The sequence below is a fragment of the Chrysochloris asiatica genome, unplaced genomic scaffold (genome assembly GCF_000296735.1).
Source record: "Chrysochloris asiatica unplaced genomic scaffold, ChrAsi1.0 scaffold00023, whole genome shotgun sequence".
NCBI classification, from domain to species: domain Eukaryota; kingdom Metazoa; phylum Chordata; class Mammalia; order Afrosoricida; family Chrysochloridae; genus Chrysochloris; species Chrysochloris asiatica.
In genome coordinates, this window is record NW_006408541.1 from 1,413,022 (window position 1) to 1,424,395 (window position 11,374).

Consider the following 11,374-nt stretch of genomic DNA (forward strand, 5'->3'; position numbering starts at 1 on the left):
TTGTGCCCTTGAGGACCCTGCACCAAGAGGTAGAATATAGTATGGCAACACGGAATTGTTTAAAATCTTCCAGAGTGTATCATTTTCACCATACTTATTCAGTTTGTACACTGAGCAAATAATCTGAGAAGCTGAATTATATGAAGAAAAATGTGGTATTAGGGTTGGAGAAAGATTTATTGCAGATGATACAACCTTGCTTGCTGAAAGGGAAGAAGGCTTAAAATACTTATTGATGAAGATCAAAGATAACAGTCTTCGGTATGGGTTGCACTCCAATATAAAGAAAGAAAAAAATCCTCAACACTGGACCAATAAATAAGATGGTGCAGAGTTTTAGTCTTGTGCCTAACATCCCTATGAGACGGAACCAACTGAACAGCACCTAAAAGCAACAACATTAGTGTACCAGTACCCCCAAATCCCAAACCAAAGTCATAGCCCTCAAGTCTATTCCAACTCATACCAACTCTAGGACAGAGTAGAAGAGCTTCTTAGGTTTACTGAGGCTGTGAATCTTAATGGGATGAGACTATCTCATGTTTCTCCTACAGAGTGGCCGGTGTTTTGCAGTCCAGCGCTTAGCCCACTCTGCCACCAGGACACCAGCCTATTTGAAATATTGTAACTTTATAGTACGTTTTGAAATGAAGAAGTGTGAGTCCTCTTACTTTATCCTTATCCTTCAAGATTGTTTTAGCTATTCGGGGGTTCCTTGCCCTTTCATATAAATTTGAGGATTGACTTTTCCATTTCTGCAGAAAAGACTGCTGGACTTTTGATGGGGATTACATTGAATTTATGGATTGTATTGAGTAGTATTGATATTTGACTACAGTAAGCCTTTCAATCCATGAACTCAGATTGTTCTTCTATTTAATTGTTGTTTTTAAGTGCTATTGAGTTGGTTTTAACTCACAGCCACCCTATGTATATCAGAACAAAACTGCCAGGTCTTGATCAGTCTTGCTGTGTTTGAACCTGAGAGTCTTCCTCTCTTTCACTGACCCTCCACTTTACTAACATGAAGTCCTTCTCCAGGTACGTGGGCCTCCTGATACCATGTCCAAAGTTAATAAGACAAAGTCTCTCCAGTCTCGCTTCCAAGGTGCATTTTGACTGTGCTTCTTCCAAGACAAATTTGTTCATCTTTACTGCAGTCCATGATAGAGTCAATATTCTCTGCCGACACCACAAACGCTTTGCCTTGGATTGACTGCATTTTGATCTTCAAAGTGATGTCTTTGCTTTTTTTTTAAAAAAAACAACTTTTTATTGTGAATTCAGTGAAGGTTTACAGCGCAGATCATCCGTTTTACATTCAACAAATCACATGCTTCGTTTCATTTCAATAATTGCAAGCCCTTCCATGTAACATCAGTTCTCAAACTTCCTCCTTGTTTTTCTTGTTTCCATTCCACCCACCTTCCCAACCCTTGTGAATTTCGTCCTTAGGTAAATGCTGCCCTTTTGATCTTGAATGGCTGACCATTGTGGATGAAAATTGAGCCACCATAGTGAGTTCAGTTCCAGATCTGAAGAGTGGCTGAGGGTCATAGTTTTGGGTTCCTCCAGTCTCTTTCTGACCAATATGCCTGGGTTTTTATTTTATAATTTTGAGTTTTGTTCCACATTTTCTCCCACTCTATCCAGGACCTTCTAGTTGTTCTGGTCTCAGAATCATGGAGACTAACTGATGTTCAGGTGTTCCATTAGTTCATTAGATTAATTGATGCCAAATGTCTTCAGTTTTCATCACTCTTCCTTCCTCTGCACAAGGAGAGATCAATAGTTGCACCTTAGGTGGCCACTCATGAGTGTTTAAGATCCCAGTCCCTACTCAAAAACAGTATGATGTAGAATATTATCTTTGTGGAGAGCTTTGCTTTTTAGTACTTTTAAAGAGGTCTTTTTTTTTTTTTAAATGTTTTATTGTGATAGTTTACATGGGAGAACATTAGTTTTACATTCATCCTATCTTACAACATTTCATTGCCATGGTTACAATCCCCTCCATGCATCATCAGCCAACCAAAGAGTATACCCTGCAAGCCTACCCCCCAGTTGTCAGCACACAGCCCTCTCCCTCTCTGGGTCTAAAATCCCCAGCTGCTCCATCTCTCCACGTCATCGTCTCTGCCTCCATCTCTGGTGTCACTGCTTCTCTGGGTAGGGTCCCGCTCTCTGCTCTTCTCCCTTGATGGTCCCAGGGACCTCCGCTCCTAGACTGAAAAGTTATTCACTCCCCTCCTTGCTACAAAACGTCTACCTTTATATTTCCAACCCTCACAATCAGTCCTGATAACAGTTATTCACAACTGTATCACAGGAGACCTATCCACATTTCCTTTCATCAGCCCCGCCTAGACAGATTGGATACTACTCAGTGGAGATTCTACCTTCCTAAAGAGGTCTTTTGCAACCTATTTGTCCAATGCAATACACTGTTTGATTTCTCATCTGCTGCTTCTGTGGACACTGATTGTAGACCCAGGTAGAATAAAATCCTTAACAACATCAGTATTATCTTTTTTCATGATGTTGCTTATTGGTCCAGTTGTGAGGATTTTTGGTTTATTTATGTTAAGGTATTATTTACACTGAAGGCTGAACTTGTTGATCTTCATCAATAAGTGCTTCAATCCTTTTACTTTCAGCAAGTATGGTTGTGTCATTTGCATATTTCAAGTTGTTAATGAGTCTTCCTGCAATCCTGATGCCACATTCATCTTTACATAGTCCAGTTTCTCAAATGATGTATTTAACGTACCGTTTGAATAAGTTTGATGAAAGAATACCGCAACTTGTCTGTTAGTTTGTTGTGTTTTGGTTGAGTTGCATATTGTTATGATGTTGGAGGCTATGCCTTTGGTATTTGAAATAGAAGTAGAGTTACTCACAGTGGACAGATTTCAGTGGCACTTCCAGACTAAAACAGACTAAGAAGAACGGCGTGGCAATGTAGTTATGAGAGAATTGACGACTGAAAATCTTATGAACAGCAGTAGAACATTGTCCGATACAGTACCAGAAGATGAGCCCCTCAGGTTGAAAGGCACTCAAAATACAAGAGGGGAAGTAGGCTCAATCTTAATGATAGTGGACGGAGTTTTTGATCTTCCTCAGCAAGCGCGTCAAGTCCTTTTCAGTTTCAGCAAATAAGGTTGTGTCATCTGCATATCACAGGTTGTTAATGAACCTTCCTCCAATTCTGGTGTTGTCTTCTTTTTCGTATAGTCCAGCTTCTTGGATTATTTGCTCAGTTTATTGTTGTTGTTAAGTGCTGTCGAGTCAGTTCTGACCCATAGCGTCCCTGTATAGGGTTTCTAAGGAGCAGCTGGTGAACTCAATTTAGGCGTTGAATAAATATGGATACAACCGTGATGCAAATTTATACACACCTTTTCTTTTAAAAAAAAACTTTAAGCCATGCAGTATCCCCTTGTTCTATTTGAATGAAGGCTTCTTGACCCATGAACAAGTTCTGTATAGATACAATGAAGTATTCTAGAATCCCCACCCCTCATAACATTATCCATAATTTGCTATGATTCATACAGTCAAATGCCTTTGCATAATTTGTAAAACACAGGCAAACATCTTTCTGGTAGTTTTAGCTTTTAGTCAGGATTCAGTTATTTAGGACATGTGGCACAGTGAGTTAAGTATTGGGCTGCAACTGCAAGGTGAGTGGTTTAAATCCACCAACCGCTCTGAGGGAGAAAGATGAGGTTTTCTAATCCCATAATGATTTACAGTTCAAAAGCCCTGTGGGGCAGTTCTCCTGGGTCCTATACAGTCTCTGGGAGTCAGAATCGACTCGATGGCAGTGGCCTTGGGATGCTTTTGATTTCCTTAAGTAATGTTTATAGTTTTCTGTGTACACGTCTTTCACCATGCTGGTTACATTTATTCCTTGTGTCCTTATTCTTTTAGATGCTATGGTATATGGGAATTACCCCTTCATTACCTTTTTGCTTTGCTCTTTGCTGACGTATAGAAACCTGACTGATCACTGCATGTTGACCTTGTACCCTGCCACTTTGCTAAAGCCTTTTATTAGTTCTAATAGCTTTCTTGAGAATTCTTTGGAGTTTTCATGTATAAGGTCATGTCCTTGGTGCAAAGGGATAGGTTTATTTTCTCCTTCCTAATTTTGGATACCTTTATTCTTCCCCCCGCCCCTTGTTTAATTGTGCCGGTTAGGACTTCCAGAACGATGTTGACTAGCATTGGTGTTAGTGAACATCCCAGTCTTCTTTATAATCTTAAATCCCTGTCTTTCTCCATTGAGCATGATGTTGGCCCAATGCAATGCATGTTGTGGTGGTGAAGTGCCATTAAATCAGTTCTGACTCATAGCGACCTTCTATAGGGTTTCCAAGGAGCAGCTGATGGCTTTGAACTGCCGACCTTGTGGTTTGCAGTCCAGTGCTGAGCCACAGTGCCACACCAGATTTCTCTTCTATTCCTTTCTTGTTGATTGTTTTGTATCATGACATGGTGTTGAATTTTGGCATTTTGTCAGATACCTTTTCTGCAGTGACAGAGATTATCGTGTGTTGCTTTTATTTTGTTTTATTAATGTGGCACCTTAATTAATTGATTGGTTTTCTAATGTTGAACCGCCTTTGCATTCCTAGGATAAATCCCACTTGATCCTGGTGTATAATCCTGTAAACATATATATTTTTGATACAGTTTGCTAATATTTTGTTGAGTATTTTTGCATCTTGATTCATTAGGAATATCCATCTGTAGTTTTCTTGTGGTATCATTGTCTGACTTTTAAAATCAGGGTGACGTTTGCTTCATAGCCTTGGGTAGGAAGTATTCCTTCCTCTTCAGCGTTTTTGGAGACGTTTGAGTAAAATTGGAGTCGCTTCTTCTATAATTATTTGGGAGAATTCCCCAGTAAAGCCACCTGGTCCAGAGCTTTTCTTTATTGGGAAGTGTTTGATTACTGTTTCAATCTCTTAACTGGCCATGGGTGATTGACAACCACTCTTTCTTATTCAGTCAGTGTAGGAAACCTGTGTGTTTCAGGGCATTTGTCTGTTTCCTCTAAGTGATCAAATCTGTTGGTGTTCAACTGTTCACAGTATTCCTTTACAGTGCCTTTTACTTGTGTAGGATTATTTGGAATGTCCCCATTTGCATTTCTAATTTTAGATATTTTCATCTTCTCTATCTTTTTCTTCGTTGGTATAGTGAAAGGTTTGTTGATTGCTGTAATGGTCTTCTGATTACATTGGCTTTAGTGTTGTGCTAGACAGTATTTAATCTATTTCTGGTCTTTATTATTTCCTTTTTCTGGTAGTTCTGGGCTTAGTTTGCACTTCCTTTTATAGTTCTTTAGTTTGTAGAATTACACTATTGATTTGGGATCTTCTTTCCTTTTTAATGTAGCTACTTATTGCTATAAATTTCCCTCTAAGTACCATTGTGTTTGGGGACCCTGATGTGATGTGGAAGGCTAACCACAAGGTCAGCAGTTCAAATCCACAAGCCACTCCTTGGAAACCCAACATAGTGTCCCTATGAGTCAGAACTGACTCAACGGAACTTAACAACAACAACAACAACTTTTATGTTTCATTCTTGTTAAACTCTATTATCCCCTTTAATATTTAATGTGTTTTGGGTTACTATTTACACAGCAAATTAAGTTCTCACTTAATAATTTCTATACATATTATTCCCACAACTTCTCTGTCAGTTTGTCTTACTGTGGTGGCTTGTGCAAAGCTGTGATGTTGGAAGCTATGCCGTTGATATTTTAAATACCAGCAGGGACACCAGAGTGGACAGGTTTCAGCAGAGTTTTCAGACCAAAAGTAACTTGGAAGAAGGAGAAGCAGATTGTATCTGAATAATCAGCCACTGAAAACCTGATGAAGAGCAGGAGAACATTGTCAGATCTAGTGCTGGAAGACGAGCCCCTTACACTGGAAGGCACTCAAAATACAACTGAGGAACAGCCACCTCCTCATCGTCGAGTAGACCATAATCACGTGAATGGAGTATAGTTTTCAGAATTTTAAACTCAAAATGAGGAGAAGGAGCTGAAAATACCCCTTAATAATCAGAACCTGAAATGTATAAAATATTGCTGTTGTTGTTGTTGTTAAGTACCGTGGAGTCGGTTCTGACTCATAGTGACCCTGCACAGAGTTTCTGAAGCTGTAAATCTTTACGGGAGCAGAACGCCTCATCTTTCTCCTGTGAAACCGCTGGTAGTTTCGAACTGCTGACCTTGAGGTTAGCAGCCCAATTCATAACCACTACGCTATTGGAAGTTGTCAAAAATTAAATGGAACAAATAAAGATCGATATTCTAGTCATTAGTGAGCTGAAATGGACTTGTATTGGCCATTTTGGATCAGACAACCATATGGTTTACTAATCCGGGAATGACTAATTCAAGAGGAATGGAGTCACATTCTTTGTCAAAAAGAAAATCTCAAGATCTGTCTTGAACTAGAAACTGTCTATGATAGGATAATGTCCATACACCTAAAAGGAAGACCAGTTAATACCACTATTATTCAAAATTATGCACCAGCCACTAAAGCCAGTGAGGATTACATTGAAACATTCTACCAACTACTTAAGTCTGAAATTGATCAAACATGCAATCAAGAGTCATTGATAGTCACTGGTGATTGGAATGTGAAAGTTGGAAACAAAGATAGAAATGATGCTGGAGATCACATATGACAGAATTTTGCAAGATTAATGACTTCTTCATTGCAAATACCTTTTATAAACAACATAAAAGTCTTATTATTATACATATGGGCCTCATTAGATGGAATCCATTGGAATCAACTTGACTGCATCTGTGGGAAGAGAAGGTGGAAAAAGTCAGTATCATCAGCCAAAACAAAGCTAGGGGCAGATGGTGGAAAAGACCATCAATTGCTCATATGATAGTTCAGGCTGAAGCTGAAGAAAGTTAAAACAAGTCCACAAGAGCCAAAATATGACCTTGAATATGTTGTTGTTGTCAGGTGCCATTGAGTTGGAACCGACTCATAGCGACCCCATGCACAGCAGAACGAAACAATGTCCGATCCTGAGCCAACCTCACTACCGCTGCCATACTTGACGCCATCAATGATGCCACCTGGCTGATCCATCTCGTTGGGGGTCTTCCTCTTTTTCTCTGACCCTCCATCTTACCCTGCATGACATCCTTCTCCAGCAACTGTTCCCTCCTGACAATATGTCCAAAGTATGAGAGACGAAGCTTAGCCATCCTGGCCTCCAAGGAGCACTCTGGCTGCACTTCTTCCAAAGCAGATCTATTGGTTCTTTTGGCAGTCCATGGCACTTTTAGTATTCTCCTCCAACACCACAACTCAAAGGCATCAATTCTTCTATGATCTTCCTTATTCACTGTCCAGCTTTCATATCCATATGAGGCTATTGAAAATAACCATGGCTTGGGTCAGGCGTACCTTAGTCCTCAAGCTGACATCTCTGCTCTTCATCAACACTTTAAAAAGTTCCTGTGCAGCAGATTTGCAGACCTTGAATATATCCCAACTGAATTGAGAGACCACCTCAAGAACAGATTTGATGTCTTAGACACTAAAGACTGAAGACCAGAAGAGATGTGGGATGACATCAAGAACATCATACAGAAGAAAATTCAAGGTCATTAAAAAGACAGGAAAGAAAGAAAAGACCAAAATGGATGTCAGAAGAACCTCTGAAACTTACTCTTGAGGATAGAAACGCTAAAGCAAAGGGAAGAAATGAGGAATAAAAGAGCTGAGCAAAAAATTTCAAAGGACAGCTTGAGAAGACAAAGTCAAATATTATAATGAAATGTGCTAAAAACCAGGAGTTAGAAACCCAAAAGGGAAGAACGCACATCATTTCTTAAGCTGAAAGATTCCCGCCTCAACTTGATATATTGAGGGATTCTATGGGCAAAATATTGAATAATGCAGAAAGCAACAAAAGAAGATGGCAGGTATACACAGAGTCACTGTACCAAAAAGAAATGTTTGATGTTCAACCATTTCAAGAGGTAGCATATGATCAAGAGCCATTGATGATGAAGGGAGACGTCCAAGGTGCACTAAAAGCATTGGTGAAAAACAAAGTTCCAGGAATTGACAGGATCCAAATTTAAATCTTTCAACAAACTGAAAAGCGCTGGAGGCACGCACTCATCTATGCCAAGAAATATGGAAGATAAGGTACCTGGCCAACTGATTGGAAGAGATCCATAATTTGTGCTCATTCCCAAGAGAAGTGACCCAATGGAATGCAGAAATCATCGAAAAATATAATTAATAACCACATGCAAGTAAATTTTTGCTGAATTTATTAATTATCTTATTCAAAACAGTTGCAAAAGTACATTGACAGGGACCTACCAGAAATTCAATCCAGATTCAGAAGAGGATGTGGAACTAGGGATATCATTGTTGATGTCAAATGGATCTTGGCTGAAAGCAGAAAATACCAGAAAGATATTTACTTGTACTTTATTGACTATGCAAAGTTTTTGACTGTGTAAATCATGACAAACTATTGATAACTATGGATAACACTGCAAAAAATTGTTATTCTAGAACTCTTAATTGTGCTCATGAGGAAACTACATAGACCAAGAGGCAAGTGTTAGAGTAGAGCAAGAGCATGTGGAATGTTTGTTGTTGTTGTTGTTGTTGTTGTTGTTGTTGTTGTTGTTGTTTAGAATAAACACCTTTAATACTTGTGCTGGATGTGAGGGAGGAGGCTTTATTTGCCTTTCCGGGCCTTGATGTTCCTCAGATAGAACTCCAACTCCTTGCCCTCTAGAACATAGCCATCTGCTCGGCCACACTGGCCTGGTCTTGAAGTGATACATGCAAGAAGCTTGCCCTGCTCGAATTGCTCCTCCAAAAGACTGCTGATTTTTGCATTTTTTTTTTCGTTTTATCATATTTTTTCTGAATTTTATTTGACCGCTTTTTGTTTAATATCTCTTCCTCTTCAGGAGTCAGTTTGGCTCTCTTCCTGCAGCCCAGAGGTGGTGCATAGTGAGACTCATACCACTGAAGGTACGGTGTGCTGTCAATGAGCACAATGCGGTTCTTCACTAGGGTCTTGGTGTGGACCAGCTCATTATTGAATGCATTGTAGACAACATCAGTGATCCTTGTTTTCAACGTACAACGGTCAGAGCCCCAGGAGAAGTTCCCCACATCCAGACTCAGGCCCCAGTACTTCTTATTTACTCCTATAACACGTACTGTGTGTATGCAATGGGGACCGATCTTAGTGTTGGCAGCCAAGCATCCCAGCTCATACTCCCGCCTCTTGTGGTAGGGCTTTCTCTTGTCCCCAGTCTTGCGGCACCTGTGCCTGTTGTCCCGGGAGATGCCCATCGCTCAGCGCTGGCTGGAAAGACTGGAATGGTTTTAAATCATGAAAGGTGTGTGCCAGGATTGCATCCTTTCATCATACTTACTCAATCTGTATGTTAAACAGAAAATTCAAGAAGCTGGATTATATGAAGAAGAACATGGCATCAGGATTGGAGGAAGACTCATTAACAACCTGCAATATCAGATAGTAAACAGACCCATGTTTGCTGAATGTGAAGAGGACTTAATATACTTACTGATGAAGATCAAAGACCACAGCCTTTGGTATGGTTTGCACCCCAATGCAAAGAAAACAAAAATCCTTAGAACTGGACCAATAAATAACATCATGATAAATGGAGAAAAGACTAAAGTTGTCAAAGACTTCACTTTGCTTGAATCTATAATGAATACTCATGGAAACAGCAGTCAAGAAATCAAACAATGTATTGCATTAGGCAAATTTGTTGCAAAAGACCTCTTTACAGTGTTTAAGAGCAAAGATGTCAGCTCGAGGATCAAGGTGAGCCTGATTCAACCCATATTATTTTCAATAGCCTCATATGCATGTGAAAGTTGGACACTGTTAAGGAAGATCATAGAAGAATTGATGTATTTGAGTTATGGTGTTGGAGGAGACTATTAAAAGTGCCATGGACTGCCAAAAGAACAAACAAATCTGTGTTGGAAGAAGAAAAGCCAGAATGTTCTTTAGAAGCTAGGATGGCCTTGTTAAAAGAATTTGAGAGAGGGGCAGCCATCATCTGAGAGGGGTAGCCATTGTCCTGCAGAAGGTGAAGTTTTAGGACCCCTCAGCGCCAAGGTTTCTCAAGACAGTCATCATGCCTCGTGGTCAGGAGAGAAAGTTCCATGAGAACCAACAATGTGCCCAAAGTGAAGCCCAGGGCCTCCAGGGTACTGGGGCCTCTGTTGCAAAGGAGGAAGGGTCCCCCTCTTCCTCTCCTGTTTTGGGGAGTGCCCCCCAGAGCTTCCCTGTGGCTGGCATCTTGCTGGAGTCTAAGAAAGACCCAGCCAATACTGCTCCTAGTGCAACTATTTTTGCAAAAAAAATCGAGTGAAGGTGCAAAGGTCCAACAGAAGAAAAGTCCAAACCCAGCCCATGACACATCTTTCCATATGACCTCATAAAAGACCCTCTGTCCTCGAAGGTAAGCCTGTTGGTGCAGTTCATTGATAAGTATGAAAATAAAGTGCCCATTGTGAAGACAGACATGCTGAAGGGTTTCAACGACAAGCATATGGAGCAATCCCCTGGGATCCTGGAGAGAGCTGAGCAGCACACGGAGCTGGTATTTGGCCTCGAATTGAAGGAAGTTACTCCTACCACTTAGGCAGCAAGTTGGATCTTGCCAAAGGAAGAAGTCTAACTGGAAGCAGCAGCTTGCCCAAGACAGGTCAGGTGATGACCCTCTTGGGCATAATCTTTATGAATGGTAATCGAGCCAGTGAGGATTCCTGAGTGTGTTGGGCATTTCTACTGGAAAGATGCACTTGATTTTGGGGAGCTCAGGAAGTTTATAACCAAAGATTTGGTGATGGAGAGGTACTTGGTTTCCAGAAAGTGCCCAAGAATGATCTTCCATGCAATGAATTCCTATGGGGTCCACAAGCTTATTTTGAAACCACCAAGATAAAAGGCCTTGAAGTTTTGGCCAAGATCAACAATGCAGTTCCCTGGTCCTTCCCTGCTCTGTATAAAGAAGCTTTGAGAGGTGAGGAAGAGAGAGCCCAGGCCACGTTTGTTAGTGATGCAGCCAGTTTGTGTTCCAGGGGCAAGTCTACCAGGTTCTCTCACATCAAACGAAGTAAGTGCTGGTTCTCCACATGGTGGTTGAAATGGTTGTCATGCTTCTAAGTAGCAGGGGCCAAGGTGGAGCTGGAGGAAACAAAATGTTTATCTTCATTGTATTCCTGCTGTATACGAGTCATGTGTGTTTCTATCTCTCTATATACATATATATGTGTGCGTGTGTATATATATATAT

General features: G+C 40.5%; 1 protein-coding gene across 1 annotated transcript in view; it reads left to right on the forward strand.

Moving 5' to 3' along the window:
* LOC102828227 overlaps positions 1 to 11,374 on the forward strand; it is a 95,199-nt gene that overhangs the window by 68,550 nt on the left and 15,275 nt on the right. The window contains exons 9-10 of the mRNA XM_006839305.1: positions 10,538 to 10,678; positions 10,948 to 11,126. Of these exons, the coding sequence (XP_006839368.1) occupies positions 10,538 to 10,678; positions 10,948 to 11,126 (320 nt within the window). The remainder of the gene's footprint in view (positions 1 to 10,537; positions 10,679 to 10,947; positions 11,127 to 11,374) is intronic.